General features: G+C 33.2%; 1 protein-coding gene and 1 pseudogene across 3 annotated transcripts in view; both read left to right on the top strand.

The window, feature by feature from the left end:
* LOC148616127 (protein-glutamine gamma-glutamyltransferase K-like) overlaps nt 1–17,864 on the top strand; it is a 32,985-nt gene extending 15,121 nt beyond the window's left edge. For all 3 annotated transcript variants that reach the window (XM_088582837.1, XM_088582836.1, XM_088582838.1), the window contains 12 exons: nt 4,387–4,569; nt 6,088–6,348; nt 10,920–11,038; nt 11,656–11,763; nt 12,806–12,983; nt 13,212–13,347; nt 13,593–13,696; nt 13,880–14,122; nt 14,676–14,954; nt 15,632–15,792; nt 17,131–17,267; nt 17,565–17,864. In XM_088582837.1, the coding sequence (XP_088438963.1) occupies nt 4,387–4,569; nt 6,088–6,348; nt 10,920–11,038; nt 11,656–11,763; nt 12,806–12,983; nt 13,212–13,347; nt 13,593–13,696; nt 13,880–14,122; nt 14,676–14,954; nt 15,632–15,792; nt 17,131–17,267; nt 17,565–17,724 (2,069 nt within the window). In that variant the 3' untranslated portion in view covers nt 17,725–17,864. The remainder of the gene's footprint in view (nt 1–4,386; nt 4,570–6,087; nt 6,349–10,919; nt 11,039–11,655; nt 11,764–12,805; nt 12,984–13,211; nt 13,348–13,592; nt 13,697–13,879; nt 14,123–14,675; nt 14,955–15,631; nt 15,793–17,130; nt 17,268–17,564) is intronic.
* Nucleotides 17,865–23,987: 6,123 nt separating this feature from the next.
* On the top strand, nt 23,988–25,124 carry LOC148616126 (uncharacterized; annotated as a pseudogene).
* The last annotated feature ends 464 nt before the right edge of the window (nt 25,125–25,588 follow it).

The raw sequence follows: 25,588 nt of genomic DNA, 5'->3' as shown, positions 1-25,588 counted from the left end.
AGTAATTGCTTTCCAATGAGTTGCCAATGTCTTGTTGGTGGCATACGGAAGTTAAGATGAAGATGTGAAGTTGATTTCAATCTTTTTGTTGTGCTTCGATAACGAAGGAGAAAAAAGTTGGGACAGTAGAACTTTTCTAGCATATGAATAATGAAACATAATTTAAGAGTCTTTACAACTCGAAAATTAATACAATTTTTAATTTCTTCGACATAAAAGATAATTTTGCAGACTTTATTGTGCCTCAACTTTATCTTGTTGGTCTTCAATTTAACATATATGGGATTGTGATCATGAAAAAATCACTGTTCAGCGAGAACACACTATCTACTCATAAGAAAACACTTTAAAAATTACTAGCCAAATGACGATCTCTTCGTTTGTTCACTTCCGGTTTAAATAGTATCCTAATGATTTATCCTTTCGATATAAATAGAATAAATACATGTATATTTGTTTTTGTACATGCTATTGAATTAGATCTGTTTACTTGCTCTGATAAGATGGAAATGTCTATCAACAGGGTAATGGCCAAACAAGGGATAAGCATACGTCATTTATAAATTGAAATGCGTTCGTCAGAATGATGGTCAATTTTGCTCTGGTGCTTAATAGGTTAATATTTGCTTAGTTTTGTTCTTATATTTCTCGGTCTATTGTTTTTGCATAAAGTGCATCTGACATTTTCGTTTTTATTTGAAGTTTTGCTCTGAGTTCTTTGTCTAAATGTTTGTTCTGAAATACACTTCGTTTTCTATATTTAACGCCAAACATTAATTGGTCGGCAATTTTCCATGGGCACAGGCGCAATTAAATATCATAATAGAAAGGCTGTTTGTGTTGAAACCTTCTAATTTCGCATGTCGACTTTCATAGAAAATAAATCTCTATCAATTTAATAGTATTAAAAGCAAAGTTATCATAGTTACAACAGAGGTAATTATTCTCTGACGCTTTCTCCTTTTAGCAAAAATGAAATCTAAGAGTCAATCATATGCTGCGACACCCACCAGAGGGCCAATACAGTAGTACTTTATTATATTAATTGATTTTACTGTAATTGTTGACTAATCGTATCTTTAACATAAAAAATGATATATTTAACATTCATATAACATTCAGAACAGATGTAATCAGTTGTATACAATTGTATTTTCGACAAATGAAAAATAGTTTTTCGGCAGTTAAATGGGTGTGAAAAAATGGCGCATGACGTCATGAAGATCAGTGGCTGTTTATGTTGATATACTGTGAGTACATTAACATTTTGTCTATTGCATCATAACATTACTTTTTTGTCGAGAGTTTAAAATATGTATAGTGCCGTATATCATTTGTATCCAGTAAAAAAATAAAATCGCATTTGTGAGCATAAACGCGGTTTAGAAAAGACGAAAAGGTTTTGCTTTTTCTAAAATGATCTACTTTAAATCTGTCCTTTTTGGGGGAAGAAAATATCAGTAATCCCTATAATGATGTATTTCGGTGGGTTTGTGTAAACACAAATATTTCTAAGTAGACTTCATTTGTCAGATTCTACCTACTGCGGCTATTTTATTAAGAGCAATTAGCCTTACTGGGTAGGTAGCTTGTCTTGGTACCTGTTCTTTGTTGACGGAATTAGAATCTGTAATTGTTCCATCAGTGATGAATGGTTAGATAGCATGGGAATAGGAGAGAATTATCAGACAACGAGATTAAAGTTAATGAAGCGTGGCAGATTTGTAAGGAGATTTCAGCATCAATATTGGGCTTTATATTGACGGATCATGAAAGTATTGATGTAATTTAAAACATACCTAGAAACTGGTTTTAATTTTTAATAGATGCATTAAGGGAAATTGTATTGCAGCAAATTTTCGAAAATGTATTAAATCAATCTAAATATTAAGTATATGAATTTCTTACTTACAAATGAATAAATTAATATGATATTTTATGGTTTCAAACGTTTGTTTATTAACATCGTTTAATTGTTGTTTTGCTGCAATCAGCAATTTAAAATGCTGTCAGTATGTCCCTAGAAACAAGAGGCAAACAAATATTGAAATTTGAGAGAGAGAGAGAGAGAGAGAGAGAGAGGTGCATGTTTTCAGTGCATATCTGTATTGAAGGTACTTTTTCGACAAGAGTCGTCATTTTATGTTTAATAAATCACCATAGATAACGCTGATATGAACTATAATTTGTTGTAGAATAGCAATCTTCTCCGCATGCATATAACCGCTTCATGATTTTCTACGTATCACTCAGCGTAGAATAGATCGCGTTGGCCATATTTTATCAAAGCCTCCTTGAAGAGGCTGTCAGAAGCGCAAATGTACAAAACACGTCGTCCATTTCCTTTTCTCGTAGGTTATTTCCAGCTAATGGAAAGATTATTTGCATTCGACACAGAGTCCTATCCAAGAGACCAGACGTCAAATAAAATTTCCTGCGATTTATTGCTTAATTAATTAGAGACTATAGGTTATCCATTACATGTTATGTCTTATGTCAACGTTATTGCCATGAATGACACACTGTGTCAAATAAATTACTCTTTAAACACAATAAAAGGCTTTTTCTGGATTCAATGTCTGAACACTGGTACTTAACTTAAAGATTTGAGATACTAGTGTTAGGTCTAATATATATTTAGCATAAGATTTCTTGGCCTATTTTAATCACAATAAAAACACTTCATTGTTCCTAATATTAGAAGTTAAATACCAACAAAAACAACACGGATATGGTAGTTAACCCTGTTCATTGAAATGTGTTCTTAATAATGAAGAGCCTTGTATTTGTAAACATATCAGAAATACAGGATAAATCATACAGTGGTTAATTCGTGTACTTGCTTTTAACTTGGTGCCAGATTTTATAGAGAATCACCATATGTTATTGTGCTAATACTGATTATCATTATTTATTCAAATTTGCAAGGTGTTGACATCCAGAAAACTTGCTTGTTCGGTATTTAAAGAACCTTTGTCTATTGGCAATAACATGTTAGCCAGTTAATAAACATAACAAATCACTTCAATGTCATGCAGTTCTGAGTTATTTAGCTAATTCTCCTTCGTGGTCAAAATTGCCAATGCAAACATACATGGTTGTTATAAAATTCAACACGGCTTTGTTTGAAGGTTAAATTTTGTTTGCTTTTTCATTCTGTCGAGAATCATGGGATTTATTAAGTACTTCTCCGTCTAAGAATCAGGCAAAATGTGTATAAGGTGTGGCACATGAAGGAAAAAACACAGAGATTTTATTGCATTAACCAAGTATTTATACCCGATAACCTCCAGAAATAACCATCGAAGTGTTTGTAAAATTTGCCTTTTTAAGCTAATGATCGGTCAAATTTACCTGAAATGCATTATTGAAAAATTGGCGGGAAAATTTTCTCGCACTTTTTCCTTATATCAGCAGTCAAAAAATATCTACGTCACATATGCTTCAGGATAAATTTAAATAGCTTTTCAGTTTTTTTTCCAGATGAATTGAATATATTTGTGGTAAAACAGACCAAATTGAGAAATATGATGTGCCACCCATTGCCTGATTCTTACACAGAGTGGTACTTAATTACCTTCACTATGCATGACATGGAATATCTTCCTTTATAACTGCGAGGGAAACCTGTTCAATGATGACTAGTCGGGTTGCCAACCAAAGGACTCTATTTTTATCTGTATATTTTATTTGTCGATTTATCTGTATGTCTGTTAATTTTACTTGAATAGAGTAGGTAATGCCCAAAAGTATGAAAAGATCTTAAGTGGAAAATAATCAAATCTAACGGCGTATAATGTAATGTACAAAAGATTATATGAAATGAACTAATGAAAACGTATTAGATGATCTGTAAAATTATTCACCCGTCATGACGATAAAAAAGATTATCAATACTAATTATTTACTTCGCAGAGGCAAAACATATGAAGCTAATTTTTCAAGTAAAATTATTTTTCATCGGATATCTCATGTCACAGTATCGCGTGTTTATTATGACCAAGATACGTAATCTAGAATTGGTGTTTAAATGAATGTTCCAATTAACTTGAATTGCATGACTAAAGTTTTTAAGTTGGTACTATTTTCATCTAGGTCTAAATTGGCAATCTGCATTTAGGATTCGTCAATATTTTAATTTTTTTGCCATTTTATTACGGTTTGTGCATAAGGGTTTTAAAATTTCCCGGTTAACAGTTAAAACATTTGATTTTCTCAATCATTTACGTACAAAAAGTCGAATTCAACGTGTCCAGAATAAAATTATATGGTCAAACAACCTCTTAAAAAACATGCTCTAAAGCATACATTCCCCATTTCTTTAAATGATTGCTTAATCCATATTCTTAAATAATAAAGAAGTTTTGTTATTTTGAAATCTTACAGAAGTCCAGTTGAAACCAAAGTCAGTGGAACTACAACGTACGTTGAACCGACAAGCTCACAGAACCAGCCTGTACGAAATTCCCAACCTTATTCTCAGACGTGGACAATCTTTTGACATAGTTATAACGTTCGATCGGTCGTTCAGTGAGAGAGACGATGACATTGTATTACGATTTGTTACAGGTATGTCATTTGATCTGTCATTTAGTTGAGGAAACTCTGATATTGTAGTACGATTCGTAACAGGTACGTTATTTGATCAGTCATTCAGTGGGTAGACTACGATATTGAAGTACGATTCGTAACAGGTATGTTACACTGTATTTGATCTGTCATTCAGTGGGGAGACTATGATATTGAAGTACGATTCGTAACAGGTATGTTACACTGTATTTGATCTGTCATTCAGTGGGGAGACTATGATATTGTAGTACGATTCGTAACAGGTATGTCAGTCATTAGATCTGTCATTCAGTGGGGAGACTATGATATTGTACTACAATTCGTAACAGGTATGTCAGTCATTACATCTGTCATTCAGTGGGGAGACTATGATATTGAAGTACGATTCGTAACAGGTATGTCAGTCATTAGATCTGTCATTCAGTGGGGAGACTATGATATTGTACTACAATTCGTAACAGGTATGTCAGTCATTACATCTCTCATTCAGTGGGGAGACTATGATATTGTACTACAATTCGTAACAGGTATGTCAGTCATTAGATCAGTCATTCAGTGGGAAGACGATGATATTGTACTACGATTCGTAAAAAGTATGACAGTCGTTTGATTAGTCATTCTGGGGGAGAGACGATGGAATCGTACAACAATTCGTAACAGGTATGTCAGTCATTTGATCAGTCATTCGGTGAGTGAGACGATGGTATTGTACTATGGTTTGTTGCAAGTATTTCAGCCAACCGATCATTTATTCAGTCAGGGGGACTTTGACATTGTATTACGGTTTGCTACAGATATATGTCAGTTGGATACTACGTTAAAACTGTTACAAATTATGAATCGAAACAAAAGTTGATACCTGAACATATTTGATGCAGCCAGATGTCTTATTCACAATTATTTCACTCTACAATAATACATTTTTCGATTTTTTTGTAAGCAATTACCGAATCAATTGGAATGTTTCTTGTGGAAATGTGTCTTCTTCAACGTAATGAGATAAATAGAAAGAATGCTACAAACATCCGCTCATTGAGTGAATAATACAGTTACCACCTTAAATGATACTTTTTTTCTGCCTTATCAATCATATCCTTATAGACAATTAGGAATATAAGCGTACTTTGAAAGCTACAGGGAATAGATTTTCATTATTGATAGTGTGTCTTCGGTCCCATAAAGACATCAACAGCTGTCACTTACTTAGATGGATTGTTCATGGGTCAGTTTGAAGTCATTACTAGTAGACTGTCCAGTTGTAAATTACTCACCACCAAATAATCATACAGTTGTATTTGTTTTATTGCACAATTCCAAAACTATGCGATCAAATAAACAACACTCCTATTAGTGTCTGTCTACTTCTGTTAAAAAAGCACAATGAAATGATATGTGTCTCTTTGCCAAAACGTTTGTTTCATGTGAGTTGTGTTTCAAAATGGCTAAACCATCTTTAAAAGCGCGATAAAGATTGCAATTATTAATATCATCTAAGATCGATTGTTTTATTTACTTCAGGTCGACAACCTATGCAGAGTAAGAATACTGTGATACCTGTCACCAACGTTAGGGACTTACAACAAGGTCAATGGGGATATCAAATAACATCTGTCGAGGACCGGAAGGTCTGTCTCAAAATATGTACCGGAAGTAATTGTGTAATAGGAAGATACACAGTATACATCGATACTATCCATAGGAACAGTGAGAAGAAAGAAGAGAAGTTCCGATACACACATCCAGATGACGTATTTATCATTTTTAATCCTTGGTGCCCAGGTAACGTTTAATCTTAAATAAAAATACCCATGAAATAATCGAAGTTTAAAGAAATCGATAGTTCGGACTTTATGTACTCAATGTCTCAGTTCTGAATCCTTATATTTCTACAAGCAATACCTACTATCAGTTGAATACAGAGAGCAATACTTACTGTTTTGGTTATAAATATTTTGTATCAAATAATTTGTGTCAAAGTTCAGTTTTGATCAGTAAGACTATGTATTCCATCCTTTTTTATATTGAAAATGTAGCACCATCATAACATGCAGTGTCTTGGTGGGCAAATTTAAAATGCATCATTGATCGATCGCCAACAATTATTTCTGTCCTTTATACTTCATCATCGATAAACAGTTCAGGTGCTTTGCCAAAGTCTTAATGATGATTGAATGATATCTACATTCATATAACATAATTTTTTTATTGCCTTTCGATTCTTTATCGAGTTTTTCAGTTAGTTCATTCTTTTGGTATTTTCATAAATTATAAAATAAATCATGCACTTTCAGAATGGTGTGTGCATGTCTTTGTCACGTATGTAAAGCAACAAAAATTCTGTTCGTTGTGTTGCATTGGATAAGAGAAGATGAATTGCTTATATCTACTTATCTTTATATATCTGAACAACACATTAAAGTACTTTTTTTTCAAACAGCAACAGAAAAAAAAAACTACAAAAGATCGATTAAAGCACCGAAGCACTCAGCAATGACATCAGATTTAAGCAAATAATCTCATTTCACGTTCAAAAATATGTATGGTATATGCCAGTTTAAACTGTATTTATTATATAATAACATGAGCACTTCATATAAGTAAATACGTTACATTGTAATTACCATTCATAAACAAGTTTCGAAAGAACTTATATTAATCTGTCTTCTTGTCCACCTTCTTGTAGATATCTTTTTTACTTACAGAAGAAAAAAACGTAGAAATGGACATGATATTCATTTTTTCTAACGTTTTAGTTAAGAGACTTGAAGAAAAAAAAGAAGCGAAATGTTACTAAATGTCAGTCTCTCTAAGAATCAGACAGTGTGTGGAACATAGCAGGAAAAACCCATCATTTTGAAAGTTTAATTTGACTATTTGCACCATCAGAATCCAGGATGACAAAATTTTCCGTATCATTTTGCTAAATTGAATTATTATTTCATTGTAATGCACTGGAAATGAACATTTCAAGGGCAGATTGTCAAAAACCTCCTTTTTTAACATTCGATTGAAAAATTTCTGAGCAAATCCAGTGATACAGTGGTCTCTAAAAGAGAGAAAGCATCATTGAATGAACTAATATTGTCAGATCGCTGGGTTTTGACATGCATGTTTCTGATTTTTCCCACTTTAACTGATTCTTACAAGAAACTTACAATACACTCACTGTTGAATTGAGCGATATATGATTATCGAGTTAAAAACAGGAGGTAAATTAAACACCACAGTGAAGTAACCTGTGACCTGTCGCAAGATGGTGCGTAGAGTATATCCTATTTTGACCTTGATTGCCGGTGATCTCTAAGTCAAGCTTATACTTTTCTTACTGCAGGGCTTCATTCCATTCGGAATTTTTACAATTCTAAATATTTGTTTAGAACAAAAATTATCTTATGAATAAAAACATCATTGAAATACCAAATTTTCTAGTATAACACTTTGAATTCAGATACACAAAGCTCTAAAAAAAAATATGGTAAATAACGTAGAGTCACATATTCTGTAAAAAGAAACCATACACTTCATCTTACGGTCCTACCGTACACTAAATTGAGTTGAATAATGACGGGAAATCGTCTACAGACCTAATAACCACATCCGTATCATCACTACGTATTATTCCGCTAGCACATTATCAGTTTTTTTAGGGTGTGACCGACAATTTTCATAAAGCAATGATAACTGTTTTAATGCGTTTTTTTTATATCTAGTGTGCTATTTAGTAAAAAGTGAAGGGCTTTGTACTGAGTATATTGACATTTATTGCTTTGACATAGAGGTATGTTAGGGAGATTGGTTATGAAGCAGAATCAGTATAGTAAAAATAATGATGAACGCAACAAAAACAAAATGCTTCAAAACTTCATCCTTCCTGAAGAATAAATATTGAAGGCCATTTGTTTGCCTAAATACACATTTAATTTAGTTTTGTTTTGTCCCTGATTTTCCGAAATGTCTTATCTTTGTTTGAGGAGTGAAACATCACCAATATCTGCTTACCAAATATTTATCACATAGTTGTTGTAATTAAAATCCTTGAAATCATTGTAAATCTTCTGAGATATGTTCTTATTCTATGGGTCAATACCCTATGAAGATCTGGTTTTACTAATGATACTTTGGCATGTATTGAATCAAAGAACATCTTAACTGTTAAAGGAATAAAAGAGAATTTATTTACAAACATTGCACACCAGAGATAAACATATTTGTCTGATTATAGAATTGATTGCCTGCAGCTTTACACATCATTCCGGTCTTACGACATCTTTAGAACTTGATATTGTTGAAGTTTTGATCGTTTCTCCGCAGAAGTTCCGGCCTTTGCCGACATGAAATTATACATTAACATGAAATGTCACTTATATGGTTGTACCATTTGGAAAGCAGTAAAACATGGAATGGTATATACGCTGTGGGAAGCAACAAATTATTTTACCTCTTTATTCAAAAGTAAATTTATGTACGATAGCAAAATTTGGAAGGTGTGACATGTACATTGTATAATGATATTGTATCGTCGTCGTCGGTAATAAATACATTGTTTGCCCACAAAAAAAGGAAAGAAAAACAAAAGCAAAACAAAACAAAATAATGAAACAGAGGGTAAAAAATTAATTTCAGTAACTTTAATCCGCCTTCACTGGAAGCCTGCTCGTCTTGGGTACGGAAGGTTGTCGATTGGAACCATAGGAGAGTGGTATCAAAAACTTTAAATTTAAAGTTACTGCTGCTCCGCCTCGCATGCAGTATATGGGAGATAGAGTGACGGCTGTTTGGCGTGAAGTCATAATAATGAGTTTGATAACTTGCCTACACAAGGACTGTAGCGTCTGGGAGAATGCACAACGATAACTTGTGTCAGCGTATCGCACAGTCTGTTGTTATAAAATCTTCGTCCTGGAATGTATAAGATATCTCTAATGAAAGAAAAACAAAACAATTAAATGAATTGTTAGGAACTTTGATTTACCATTATAACTGTTTATGAAAATTTGTGCTATTCTTACTATGTAAGTTATTTGTCCATATTTACTTACTCTGTGTCAAACATCAAACTTTAGTAATGACTAACATTCAGGTTTATGGCAAGCTTAAATATAAATTTAAAAAAGATAACATAAGCTCCATTTTTGAAACATTTTATTACCAAGGCGGAAACAATTTCATTTATGCATATACATTTTTGCTGACTTAACAATGTGTATTCTGTCAGCTAACAAAACTTCTTTTACCGTAATAAAAACTAAAATCATTCCTTAAAAGTGATAGTTACTTTAATTCAGAATAACATTTTTTACCATTTCAAATCACTCTTAGCCTACCTTAACCCATAGGCGTAGCATCCAGATCTGGATTGTTACGGAAATAATGATGCATTGCTATGAGGGTTCTGATGGCACTTTTAAAATACCCTATTTTAAAAAATAATATTTTGACAAGAATTTTAAGTACGGCATGCCGTACCAACGAAAATTATTGGTACGGCATTAGCCGTACCTGACATACCAGGCGCTACGTCCGTGCCTGTCACCAGTTGTAAAAACTTTACCCAACACAATGTCCTTGATGCAGTCCAATCAACCATTCATGACTTAGTTTTTCTTTTCGTTTTATCTAAATCTCTGTAAATTATAAGTTATTGATAAATTATTGCTGGGCGATCGGTGATATCTGTCTCCACAGTCATCACTACGTGCATATCAAAAGCAAGGAGTGAATTATACGCTTTTAAGGGGATAAACTATGGATTCTACCAGTACTAATTACAATGGAAAAATGATAAACGATTGTTACGTGGAAATATAGCGAAAAGAATTCAATGGTTGAGATAATAATTCTCCATTAATGTCCACTGAAGGTCCATCAAATCACACTTTATAAAGCTTTATTAGTAATGAATAGAAGAATTAATCCAACTTGGTTCTGATTGTTATATCATTCTATGTCATAGTAGTTCAAGTACGAATAGAAAAGTCTGCAGTGCTTTAAAACTCAGATCGACAATACAGACTCAAGTTTTTACTTTCCTTTCCGACAGTAAATTTTGCGTTTTTTGTATAATGATGATACCAAAACCAATAGACACTTTGTTCCACCAATTTAAATTTTAAATTTGGTATAAGTATCTTCAATTAATATTAGGATACTAAAGATAAGTAAAAGATTGATACAATGTATAGTTAATTCGGTACTGACAAAGACATTTGCAATAAATTACCAATATTATTTATGTGAAGTTTCTTTTGACGTTTCCTTTACCTCTTTTATTGACAACTTTCAATTCAGGATCAATGCTTTATTAAAGTAATATCAAAGCTTATACTGACCAATATTTTATTTCATTTTAGCTGATATAGTTTACATTGAGGATGAGAATGAAAGGGAGGAGTATGTTTTGAATGAGACTGGTAGGATATGGATGGGAACTGTCGGTAAATTCAGCGTACGACCATGGAATTTCGCTCAGGTAAAGAATAGGTCGGCTTATTCTTAAGTTGAACTTTTAATAAGGTCATTCAGAAGGAAGACCTGATTTCATTTTTGCACTTTCGAATATGAACATAAAATCCCATCTTTTTAAGTTGAAGTATTATACCCATTATAAAATCTTTTATCATGAAAGTTGTATCATGCAAATATGATGCTACGATTTGAATAGGTTTAATACTAACACTTTCATTTATGGTTCCATTCATAATTCAAATACTTCCCAGAAAACAATATAAAATGGACCAGTTTTTAATGTCCCATCATCAAAATCATGCTCACCAATGATCGAAATTCAAAAGAAGATTGCTATTGGACTGTACATGACCAAGATCTTTAAGCGATTGACAACGTAACCACGTATTAAAGTTAACGTCACGTAATCAATGAATTCGACTAGGTACAGGATACAAATTAGTGGTAAACAGAAGTCACATAAATGTTCATTCGGTAATTTAGAACCTAAACCGGAGACAATCAAAAATGTAACTAATAACATAGTGCAAAAATACGTTCTTTTACTCTCATGTCTTTCTATAGTGATCAAAATATATAAAAAGTTATCCCGAAAAGAGAAATCATGTACTTTTATTGCAGTTTGACGATGTCTGTCTAATGGCATCTCTTGCAATGATAGAGAAATCAGAACTAGCTGACGCTGCCAGAGGGGATCCATTACTCGTTGTTCGAGCTATATCTGGAGTGGTAAGTATATCATACGAAATGCCACCATTAATGTACAAAGAGAAGAAGTATCAGTCTTGAATAATAATACATAATACATATTTAAGCCACAAAGAGAGTATGAAGTTCCCCATATGGTCATCATACAAACTATCTTGGGAGATGACTAATATTCATGATGCAGTTTTATGTGCATATTTGTAAAGATATACCATTAACAATATTTGTATCTGTTCGTGACGTGCCTTATATAATAGAAATATCAATATGCTTGGGATAAAAATGCAGTCTAAAGAATGTTTGTGTCTGATAAACACATTTCATTTACAAGGCTATATAAACAACAAACATAGCTTTCTAGCGTTTCTGTTTTATTTATTTTATTCATATTTGCTTAATTCTTGTTCATTTATTTGCATTGAAACAGGAAACATACAAGCTGAATTCTTATTAGATTTCTCTTAAATATTCGAAAATCTCTGGTCTATTTTGAAAACCATTTTTGTATTGTGAAATAACAAAACACCTTTAGGGATACTGAATCTTTAGTTTATTAAGTTTTTATTACATTATGTAATTAAAGTTAGTTGATAAATACAGAAATAGAATTCAGGTTTGACAGAGGACACTTGCCTTACATACTCACCGGTTCCATGCTCCCAGTTTTAGGTTGAGACCGGGTTGCTCATTATCTACGTGTACATGTTCTTTGTTGTGTTTGTCCATTTTCCCCGTGCAATCTTTATCCTTGGATTATATTATTTCAAATGTACGTTCGAATTCTTGTTCCCTTGATTTCCCATAAATTCTGTAAGTCTTGGAATTTTATAATTTTATGAATTTATGATGTGGTTCTGTTTTGAATGATTAAATGAATAACTGTCTAGTAACATACATCGTAAACATGGAGTAAACAGTGGTTCTTTACATAGTACCGACCGTCAAATAAAAATTAACTGCATATCTGAAAACAGTTACTGTATATACATGTACAAAAAAAATCTGGGATTATGTTCTATGGCTATGAGCTATCTCAAACACATGTCATCGATCATTACTGCAGATAAACAACAATGAGCACGATGGAGGAATGTTGGTCGGTAATTATTCTGGGAAGTATGATGATGGCGTTGCACCTTATGCATGGAATGGAAGCGCTGCAATTTTGGAGGAATACTTGAAAAAAAGAAAAGGAGTGAAATTTGGACAATGTTGGACATTTGCTGCTGTAGCTACCACAGGTTTAATCTTCGTCTTGCATTATCAATTGCAATCAATTTTGCAGAAAAAACTCGTTAAATGAAATATTTATTTGTTACTCGGGACAATATAATACTTGAAAGAAAGAGAAAAGATAAGAAATAACACATTCACGAACTTTCGCGTTTCTCAAAAAATGGTCAATAGGCTTCAGTTTTTGAAAAAAAAGCTTATCTGCTTTTGGTGCGTCATATCGAACTCTTTTTCAGCGCTTCGTGCACTTGGTATTCCCACGAGATGTATAACTAACTTCATATCAGCCCATGACAGTGATTTCAGCCACCAGATTGACAATTTTTGGTCCACAGAACAAAAACCAAAGAAACTTTTAAATGACACCATATGGTGGGTACAATAAATAAGAAAACTACTATTTGTTTGATATTGAAAAGAATTCATAACAATAGAAGTCTCAATTAACAATTATATTTGAATATAAAAAATTTCTTAACATCATTATATGCTAAATGTAAAAAGAGAATAAGATATTCGGTAAAATGTTTAAAAGCGTCAACAGACTAGGAAAAGTCTGGGCATAGAGATCTAAAGAAGACCATTATGTTTAATCACCAATTAATTGTAACACTTAGGGATTTCCATGTGTGGAACGAGTCTTGGTTCAGGCGTCCTGATCTTCCTGACGGTTATGATGGTTGGCAGGCATTTGATCCTACACCACAGGAATGTAATGAAGGTTAGTCTTCTAAAACTTTTAAAAAACAAAATCGTTTTTCAGCGAAAAGCTGTCAATAATAATAATAATAATAATAATAAAATTGTCTTTTTTAAATTAATAGATAAAGCTATTTAAAAATTAATGAACAAGCCAAAGTAAACAAACACGTTAGTTTATCAAGATAATTTATTTATTTACTAGGTGTATTTACATGCGGTCCATGTTCTGTCAAAGCTGTTAGGGAAGGGAAGCTCTATTTAGGCTTTGATGCAAGGTTTCTGTTTGCTGAAGTGAACGGTGACAGGATTCATTGGACTATTGACCCGGATGGAAACATGGAACCTGTATCTGTAGAAAGAGGAATTGTGGGAACGTTTATCAGTACAAAAGCTGTCAATACTATTTCTAGAGAAGATGTCACCAACTGTTACAAACACCCAGAAGGTAACTGCCATCAAAATAATATTCTGTCGCCCCTGAGACTAGGCATGAGCTAGGGTGTTTTAGGGGGTGACCAAGTTATTTATTTGTATTTAAGAATCCTCTTGTTCTCTCTTTCCCTTTTTGATATCCTTATTTGCTGTAATTGTATTGTTGATTGTTTTTCAGATTTTAATGATTTTCTTACTCTGATCATAAGTTAACAGCGACAGACAGTGAAATAAAAAAATACATATAATCCGTTTGTAAACCTTTTATCGTCTTGAAGCAGAATGATACTATGTTTCTTTTGCCATTTTTTGCCATACAACTGATTAATGAAACGGCTAGTAAAGAATTGTTTCCATTAGCTCTGCAAATATTATATTTCTTAAGTCCAAGATGCATTGTAAATATAGATATGGAAACAATACTGATGATTGATGAATAACACTGTTCAACAGATCGACCTAGTTGAGCTTAAAACAGTTAAAACGAATCAAAATATGTTTCTGGACGTTTTGTACTCTTCATAGGAATTTATGAATGGCTAACACATATTTGTATCTTTTTATAGGAACATCTGATTATGAAGCAGTTGTTAAACTAGCAAAGAAACTGTGTACTCGAAGTGATGTAAAAATTGTCAGTTCCCCTACGAATGATATAGAGTTCAGTTATAGTGGAATCAATCAGAAGTCTGGGGATATAGATGTTGAAGTTTCCATGAAGAACAATGGGAAGGAATCACGTGTTGTAGATATCTATATAGCTGCCATAGCAACAAAATATACTGCTGTTCCGTCCAACGATCTCAAAGATAGTTTAGCAGCCAATGTATTAGAACCAGGTGCAGGTATGTGAAAAGGTAGATTGTGGAATTTCTACCTTCATATAATATAAGTCAGGGATTACATGTAGGAGGTAAAAGTTATAAGCTGTGGAGACCTTAACGATATATATGTGACTTGTCTTTAGATGTGTGTGGCCCATGTACTTTGAACGATTTGTGTCCGAGTTGACCAATATTTAAAACTTCCATATTTGCAGAGCATATCACTTTACTTTAAGCATTCTCTTCGACAGGGTTATCGATAAAGGAGAGAAAGGACCGATAACTCTACGAAAGATATAGGCAATCAGGTCACAAGTTAAATTGGTATAGGTTTTGTTTTCGTTAGCTTCATCTAGTAGTACTATATTATAAATATTTTGCTTAATAGTAAATTTTGTTTACCTTTTACATGTTGCAATTGACGAATCAGGTGGTGTTTTGTACTTCTTTAAATACATATCATTAGTTTATTATAATCAGTTTTGGTCAATTGTGGTTAATTAAACCCATTGGTGTAAATGGACATAGGTGTTTTACAAATAGCTGCAGGAAACCATTTTTATTGAAATTTGATAAAATCATTTTTTTGATTCCCTCAAAATTCTATTAACATATTACAATTAAAGACTAAGTATAAAAATGAATTGTAGTGTTTTTTTTTCACATTCAGAACAAATGATTGTTTTGCATAATTTCAGAAAACAGTACCAAACTGTCACTTAAAGCAACTGATTACATTAATACTATCGATCCAGATAGTCATGTTAACATTTTTGTCATTGCCAATGTGAAAGATACCAACCAGAAATTTATCAAAAGAGATATTCTCCGATGCGAGAGACCTAATTTAGAACTAAAGGTAGGTATGGCGGTTTTTAAAGGAATTGTTTTATTCTCGTTTTCTCAGTGCATTCTGGACCCGTGCGGGTCCGGGTGTCAAAAGAATAGGCCTGCAGCAGTGCTAAGCTTGTCGTAAAAGGCAACTAAATAGTGCTCAGAACCCTAACCGGGGCTAGGGCGCTTTGCCCAGAGAGCAAGTGGGTTGTATGCCCCAGGATGTGGGATGGGGTACCCCTGGCGTGTTACATGCTGGGGTTGTCAGGCTATAATACGGAAAACCTGACCGCAAACCATAGTGGTGCACCGTGTTGGGAAAGATGCCACGTTCCTTGCACGTTAAAGAACCCTACTGTGGTATTCTCTCGGAGTAGGAACCATAGGGCTTCGCCACAGGAGGCTAAATTGCCCGACCCTACCCACCTCTCCCTATTTCCAGTGGTAATCAAACTTTGTCGACCCCATTATCCTTGTGTCTCATCCCTTCTTCATTTCATCATCATTTCATGTTCATTTTATCATCTTTTTCTTGTTCATCGTCTGAATATAGCTGAAATATTGTTGCTCGGACGTTAAACCCCAACAATCAATCAATCAACTCAGTGCATTCTGTCAACCATCCTGGCTTTATGTAGTCCATTACAATAATAATGTTCAAGCAACTTATGACCTTATGTTTAGTAACAATATGAACATTTATGTCTTTGTGCCTGTAAAATCACATGAAAGAAAGTTTTTTTTTCTAAATTGTATAAACACTGTATCTTCTTTATACATTAAGTCCTGTGGAAGACAAAATTACCATTTGGTTTTAATTACCTTTTTTCATGAATTAATTTGTTAGTCCAAACATATGTTTTCATGTTTTTCATGGTGTTCCTAAAGTATGAAAACAAGATTTTAAGAAACATGGTTTTCAGTTGTTTTCAAAACATATCATATACCACTCACCAGTTAGTTATGTATCGTAGGGTTTTGTACCATTCAGGAAATGTGGAGGTTTGTTGTGGCACAAATATGATATCAAACGTAATTAAATTTTGTGAAAATATTTTAAATACTTATATCTAGCCAATCAAACAGGATTGCCATTTCGTGCAAGTGTCCCTTTAATCATCAGAAGCTAGACAAACACGCATTCATTTTAGGCAAATCGTTTCAAATCGACCTATGTGTCTAGATTCCATTCATCGAAACTTCTTTCACTCACTGCAATTTAATGATTTAAAAATATATAAATGTTTCGTCAATGATTGCCTTTAAAATATTTCAAGTAATGCAGTCAAAAATGCGTAAAACGGAATCCTACTTGCATATATTGTAAGTATCAAATTGTTGCCATATATGTATTTTATTTCAGACGGATGGAAACGCAACAGTGGGGAAGCCATTTGATGTTATAGTAAAACTCGTTAACACCTTGTCAGTACCCCTGTCAGGAGGATATGTTAATGTGGAGGGACCTGGTATGCAAAAAGTCAACACATTTAAAATAAAGTAAGCTAATGCATATGCATTTCATAAACAAAAAAGGTGTTATGGTTTTTGGATTTCGTGGTTTCTATGGTTTTGTCCAAGATTCAAAACTTAAATAAAAAAAAAAGATTGAGATACTCATGATCAGCGTATAATTAATGTAAAGAAAATATTGCTTTACATCTAAACCCATAGATGGTAAATAATAATGAATAAAAGTTGGTCCCGAACTCTTATTTTTCTGTCATTTCAAAACGTTTTTTATTGACTAATATTGCAGAGAGTGTTCTAGTGAATGTAATACTCCTATTCTTTTAGGAAACCAATTGCACCCGGTGAAGAAATGAGAGAAACTATCCAGATAAAGCCAAGACGAGCAGGAAGACGAGAAATTATCGCAAATTTCTATTGTAAACAACTATGTGATGTAACGGGTGTGACAGAAGTTGAAATTACGGCGGACAATTCTAAATCTTAATCAATAAGTGGTTGTGAACATTATATATTTTTTGCAATAATGATTTGTGCAATATCTACGCTATGTGTTCTTTTCTTTTTTTAAATATATTATTTGTCGAAAAATACTTTTATAGTAATAAAGAGTATTTCTACACTCAATATTTTGGTCAGAACTATATGTTATTCTTAGGAATGATTGCTGCGTTTATGACTTTAATAACCTTGGACCTCGTGGTAACCAACAATAAATCATTGAGTGTTTATCACTTTTAAAACATTCTAAGAACGTTAATTCAATTTGCAAAAATGTCAAGTTAAACGTTTTGGTAGCTTATTGCTTCCAGTCTTGATTAAAATCCGAAAAAGAAGAAAATATTTACTGATAGGCAAAAGAAAGATCAAAGCTGGCGAAAAGTTAATATATATGAAGCCACAATTAAATATATTACTGTGTTGCAAACAACAAACTGACATGTTTTTTTTCAATGATTGATAACAAAAATCGATATTTGCAAGAGCCCCAAAAACTATCTAATGCAATCAAGTATGAATGACAGAACTAACATCCATACCATTCTTTTATTCTTTATGAGTGTTAATTTAAACATTCAAAAGAACGCATATTCCATGACAATGATAATTTACCTTGTATTGATTCCCCCGTACAGGTCCGGGTGTCAAAAGAATAGGCCTGCAGCAGCGCTAAGCTTGTCGTAAAAGGCGACTAAATAGTGCTCAGAATCCTAGACGGGGGCTAGGGCGCTCTGCCCACAGAGCAACTGGGATGTGTGCCCCAGGTGGTCAATGGAGTACCCCTGGCGTGTTACATGCTGAGGTTGTCAGGCTACAATATGGAAAACCTGACTGCAAACCATAGTGGTGCATCGTGTTGGGAAAGATGCCACGTTCCTCGCACGTTAAAGAACCCTACTGTGGTATTCTTCCGGAGTAGGAACCATAGGGCTTCGCCACAGAAGGCTAAATTGCCCGACCCTACCCATCTCTCCCAAAATCCAGTTGCAATCAAAATTTGTCGACTCCATTGCCCTTGTGTTCCATCCCTTTTTCAATTCATCATCATTTCATGTTCATTTTATCATCAATTTCATGTTCATCGTTTAAATATAGCTGAAATATTGCTGCTCGGACGTTAAACCCCAACAAACAAACAAACAAACAAACAAAACCTTGTATTGATCAATTATAAATGATCTTGAAATATGATGCTATGCATTGTTACTTGACATGCAGATCAATAACCAGATATAAATTATGCAGTAAGTTGATAGGCAATATATACGTTGATTAGGTACAACCACACGTCCACAATATAGTTGACAAGGTAAGCACTATAACTCTTTTTTTTTACTGTGAGACAAACACATAGGTAAGGAAAACGACGAAATATTTATATTACATATGTTAGAAGGAAATATTGAAGCAATTCATGTTGAAATGTAACTGGCAAAATAGAGTAAACTACCTTTATTGACAACAGAAGGGATGTTATCAAAAGTAATATGATGCACATCGACCAGACAAGACAATTTCTAAGGCAGTGAGATCGTTACACGACAGGCGTTAACTCGAGTCCTATAACGGTTATAACCGCAATACCACACAATAAGACTTTAATAAGTAAATAGGATTCATATCGACTTTCTATATTTCTTTTTTTTTTCAAGTACAATAAAATTTTACTAATTACAATTAATGTTTCGTGCATGTTCATATTGTTTAGTTTTAGACTAGTACCAGCATACAAGTTAGTCGTAAAGAAACCGGTTGTTTACAGTAAATCATGGTCTCAAGTTCTACGCTTTAAGTTAAGTTTGGGTTTGGCGCCGGTATTAACAAAGACGTGGTGACTAATCTGTTACTTAATATGATACAAAATATAGCAACAAATCTTGAGGTAGGCGATGAACTTCGTTGCCTCCGTCTTTATATCTAACACATAACAATGTGTGTACGTTAATTACAATAAAACATTGGAACAAAGAAAATTCTAAAGTGCTTTACCAAAGTTCTAGTTTAAAAGTCGATATCAAATTCTTATGTTGTCTTGGTTTTACTTGCAATAAATTTTAGTTATTTGACAAGTATTTACTTTTCTTTTTTATTGCCGTATATCTTATCAGGACAGGGTCCATCCTCCCAGTTTTTAGTGGAGTCCGAGTTGCTCATTCGCTTTTGTTACTTTGTATGTATGATTTTAGTTACTCTATGTTCTTTGTTAAGTGTTTTCCATGTCCCTGGATTGCATTCTTTTGATTACCACTATAACCTTGGTTCCCTTGATGAATGGTAAATGAATACACTTGGCAAAACTATACAACGCGATGACTTCTGATTCCGAATTGTCAACTTTCCCTTTAGCAACATCCCTTGAGCGTTCCCTCAACAATCCATACGTTTAGCCAGAGCTTGCCGTAGATACGCAGACTACACTTTGATAAGTAATTTAAGTGAAATCATTTATTGTAGGTATAGGAAACAAGTAATATGTAAAGGTCACATGTATATAGAATTTCTAAAATGTAAAACTGACAAAAGACTATTTAATCATAGAACAAAATTGCCCCTAAAAATGGCTGCATTTTAGTGCATTTTCAATGATTAAGAGATAATAAGACACCGTAGAATATAACAATGTATATCTGAGTATTCTTTATTGTATAACAAATAAAATAAACACAACAATCTCGATTCGATCTGTAAAATGGGCTTTACAAAATATGTTTGAATTTGCAAATTTTGACATATTTTAACTACTAAGTATGCTAAAATTGTAAAATATGAAATAATTTTCCGGACAACCTGTTCTGTATCGGAACTGTTGGTACAACAGAATAGCATGAATATTATCCTAAGTAACAATTTTTTTGACATGATCAATATTTTAAGTGCTTTTTAAGCAGATAGATAAAAGTTCGACATATTTTTTTTCTGTTATTCAATAATCGAGCGCTCAACAATGTTCATTTTCAGGAAATTGGAATGAAGAAAAGGGTATTCATTGTCAAGACAAAGCACCAAAAAATATAAAAGAAGTCATAGGAATAACATATATGAATTGAAAGAATTAACTAGTAAGCTAGGCTTGATAAAAAAAAACAACCAAACAAATAAACAAACAAAAAAATAACAAAAAACAAAAAAACAAAAAACAAAAAACAAAAACAAAACAAAACGAAACAAAACAAAACAAAAAAAAAAAAAACAAAACAAAAAAACTGGGGTTTGGGACATGTTCATCGGTAGGATATTAATTTTAACGCATTTTTTTCTGTTTTTCCGATCTGTTCTTATATAAATGATGTCGTTCCGGTTAAATCGAAGGAGGGAAACTCCGGCATTGCTTAAAAATCATCTAATATGTGACGTTGAAAAAGAGAACGTTACAATGATTTTTTGTAAACGGATTATTTCAAATAAAATCGGCCTTTACTATCATACAGACTGATGAAAAGTTTCCAATTTATGAGTGGCTTATTTCCTATTCCTAGATTTCTTCGTTAAGCCAGGGTTACGGTCCTGTCCCTCCCATTGCGTGGAAGAAGGGGGAAAGACCTGTTTAATTCTTATTGGTATTTAGATTATAACAAATCAGAAATAGAATGAACCATAAAGTGGCTCACTTATTCATTCTTTGCGTGAAGAAGACAGACATGATTAGCTGCCCGAAAATTAATACTATGACATTGTAAATGTTCAAAACAATTTTTCTACCTTGTCAAAATATGAAAACAGAACTAACGCACAATTCAATGCACAGACCAATAACTACAACTGCTCTGCACAAGTATGTTTACGCCGCAAAAAAAATTAAGTTATAACAACTTACAGACAGTAAATATAGCAAACGATAGATTGTATCCCCTGTTTTTAAACGTCTTGATCAGAGCGCCTCTCTTTTTATTTAATAATTTTGATCCGTCCCTGGCCTGGACAATGATGTTTCCTTTGAACTAATATTCTATAACATTTATATTACCATTGTGTCCTAATCATACGGCTACTAAAACTGGAATCTTTTTGAGAGGTAAAAAAATCTTAGAAATTTTTATTGCGACTGAACTTCTTTCTTCTTTTTGCAGTGTGGATCCGCCACTGCATAGGATATTGCAATACAAGCATCAGCCTGGCGCATCGTTAAACATAATAAGACAAAAATATTGTGACAACATACATGTACATGTTTGTACATGCTTCCATGCAAAGTTCAAAATTCACAGTTTATGTATTATCAAATTCATTACGAAATCCAGCCTTATCATGAACCTCGAGTCGCATTTTTTGTTTGAGAATCCCTGATTCATGGTTAAATCTTTAAAGTTTTAAAGTCCAAGCATATAAAGACAAGTGCAGCAAAAACAAATATGTATGATTTTTGTATGTCTCAAAACCTTAAGTCTTTACATCAAAACTTTAGGTAGACTCGATACTTTACATGTGTCTCTGTTCATGAAACAGTCCGGAAACTAGACATATTGTCCGCAAACGATTCCGTGTTATACAATTTTAGTACAGTTAATAGTTTAAATATGTGCAAATTTGCAACTTCAAACTCATTTTGTAAAGCCCATGTTGCAGATCGAATCGAGAACGTTGTTTCTTTTATTTGTTATACAATAAAGAATACTTGTAATATTCTACGGTGTCTTATTGTCTCTTAATCATTGAAAATACACTAAAATGCAATCAATTTTAGAGGCATTTTTTTCTGTGACTAAATGGTCAACTTTTGTCGGAAAAAGTTCTTTTTTACATTTTTGAAATTCTTTACATATGATCTTTACATGTTACTTGTTTTCCGATACCTACAATGAATGATTTCACTTAAATTACATATCAAAGTGTATTGGGGTCGATTGATCTTTGACCCTTCCTCTAATTAACGCAAATAGCAGAAAACTTTAGCACTTTTTAGTTTGAAAAGAATGATATTCAAAAACTACATTGATTTATCTTTCCAGTGAAATATGATATACATACCCGTATACTCTAGGCCCATTTAAGTTCGAAAAATCCTTAGCCGTCCGTAGCACTGCTAGGGTGTTTGGTATACATTTGTATTCCGTAAAGATGATCATACCAGAAATTTTAGAGTCTTAACATTTAGTCCTTGATCTGTCTGACCTAAAAAACTGTCTTTTTAGTATATGTACTATTATTCATCGTTATTTCTTAGAAGTATGTAAGAAGCCAGTCAAGGTATGTAAGAAGCCAGTAAAGGTATGTAAGAAGCCAGTAAAGGTAAGTAAGAAGCCAGTAAAGGTATGTAAGAAGCCAGTAAAGGTATGTAAGAAGCCAGTAAAGGTAAGTAAGAAGCCAGTAAAGGTATGTAAGAAGCCAGTAAAGGTAAGTAAGAAGCCAGTAAAGGTATGTAAGAAGCCAGTAAAGGTATGTAAAAAGCCAGTAAAGGTAAGTAAGAAGGCAGTAAAGAAATTTATTTTTTATGAGATTGTTTTCATCTATGATAAAACCTGTCAAAATTCATTTCAAAAGGCTTTAAAAAAGTTAGGGACCTTGAAAATTGAGGATTTTTTCCTTACAAACACTTTTTTGATTCTCTGGTGGGGAGCGGGAAGGTATCCTTTTGTATTTGCCTAGAGCTGCTCTAGTTTCTTTTTTGTTTGTTAAAGTATCGTAGTGCTGGTTAATTAGAAAATTAGATGCATTTTGTTACAGGGATAATGAATAAAACTAGATATTTTATTTATTTATAAGGCTATTTAAAATTGCAGAACCACGTGAGAATGTAATCATCATGATATAAAGTTACGGAAAAGGTTATAGAATCATTCTTAGCAGGAATGATGATCTGATGAGTCCCCGCGCATTGAATTATGATAAAGTAAGAAACAAACTCTTAGTTTCTAATCAGAAAAATGGCTATGCTGCCCTTTACGATTGCATTTTCAAAAACAGCTAATGTCATATCGCGGAAAGACATCTTTACAAAAGCTGGTATATGCCATCAGAATTCAAACGAGTCCACCCATTCTTTAGCAAAAAAGGTCAAGAAGGCGGAAACAAATTTCAAATTCAAAGGGAACAGAGTCCAGTTTGAGATGAACGTGGATATTCTAGATAATCTGGATTCTGCTGTTTCTTGTATTGAACAAGGGCGTACAAGAAAAGCCGTCAGATATATCAAGGATTCGCAGGATTTGTTAACGAAAAGGAACAAACACATTAGGATAGCAGACAAGTCGGAGGGTGGTTGGCAAACAGTAAATGAATACATATCTGATGAGCTTGCTAGTGATTCAGAAGATGAAAAGCGTATTCGTGCCTAATAAAGAAAAGAGTATCTGGTTTCCTTCTACAGTTCAGTGGTTAGGATTTATATGGGATTTATAAGAATGCGTTTTGCATATCCCGGAGGCGAAAGTTTTAGATTTACAAGAACTGATAAGCATTTTATTAGCTAATTCTAACAAGGTTAGAATAAGAACTCTGGCAAAAATTTGCGGGAAGGTTATTTCCCTTACACCAGCTTTTGGAAATGTTACACAAATTATGACTAGAGCTTTATTTTCAGTGATCAATGAACGTGATGATTGGGATCAATTTATTAACATTAATTTTTTTAGTGATGTAGCTTTTGAACTTGTTTTTTGGAAAAATAATCTTCAATTGTTGATTCCGGTCCCTCTGTTAGCCAAAGAAAGTGAGTATAGTATTTTTTCCGATGCAAGTGATACAGGTGCAGCAGGTTTCATTCAAAACTCTTCACATGTCATGTACAAATCTTGGACATTTTCAGAAAAGGTAAAAAGTTCTACATGGAGAGAGATTAAAGCAATTGAAATTTGCTTAAGCTCTTTTTGTGATCTAATTTATGGCAGCACTGTAACTTTTTATACAGACAGTCAGAATGCCGTCAGTGTTATAGAGAAGGGTAGTAAAATATTAGAACTACAAAGTCTGACACTTTTTATTTACAATTTTTGCATAGCTAATTGTGTTTCGCTATATGTGAAGTGGGTTCCACGAGATCAAAATAAACGAGCAGATTTTCTAAGTCGAATTATTGATGTTGATGATTGGGGTATCTCAACTGAAGTCTTTGATTTTATGAATAATTTATGGGGTCCTCATACAATTGATAGGTTCGCAAATATGGACAATAAAAAGTTAGACAGATATAATTCTTTATATTGGAATCCCGGTTCAGAAAATATTGAAACATTTACAAGTAACTGACATGGACACAATAACTGGCTTGTACCTCCTGTTTCTATGGTATCTAAAGTGATAAATCATTTCGTTAAATGCAAAGCTGTGGGTACACTGGTAGTGCCTAGGTGGCCTTCTTCGCCGTTTTGGCCTCTATTATTCGATGAAAATTTTATATATAAACCTTATGTTCAAGATGTTTTGGAGTGTCAAAATATTAGTCTTATTTGACAGAGGCAGATATTGATATGGATTCAGATATGTATATTTTTAGATCCATATCTTTTTTGAAAAAATCGAATAGTTATATATTACGTTCGAAAAATAAAATGTTATCTTATATTCGGGCTAGAGAGATAATTAAAGAAACTCTAAGTAAAATTTGATGTATCGAAAAAGAATTTGGTTTGCATAGTTTCCGATCAGGCGGTGCTACAATGGCAGCAAAATATGGAATCTCAGATAGATTATTTAAAATGCACAGTCGCTGGAAATCCGACCAAGCCAAAGATGGATATGTTTCAGAGGATTTGAATAATCGTTTATTAGTTTCACAAAATCTTGGCTTGTAATAGCAGCTTTCTTTGTACATCGACATGGTCACCGTGTCTGACAAAATCAAATATGATTTTTTGATTATTTATGCCTATATATGAGATAATGGTTGCTAGTATGTGAGAGGTCTTTGCCTTGAA

This window comes from Perna viridis, chromosome 5 (assembly GCF_037379345.1).
Source record: "Perna viridis isolate PV_CMFRI_1.1 ecotype Kerala chromosome 5, ASM3737934v1, whole genome shotgun sequence".
Lineage (NCBI taxonomy): Eukaryota > Metazoa > Mollusca > Bivalvia > Mytilida > Mytilidae > Perna > Perna viridis.
This window is presented reverse-complemented; position numbering and strand designations above follow the sequence as displayed.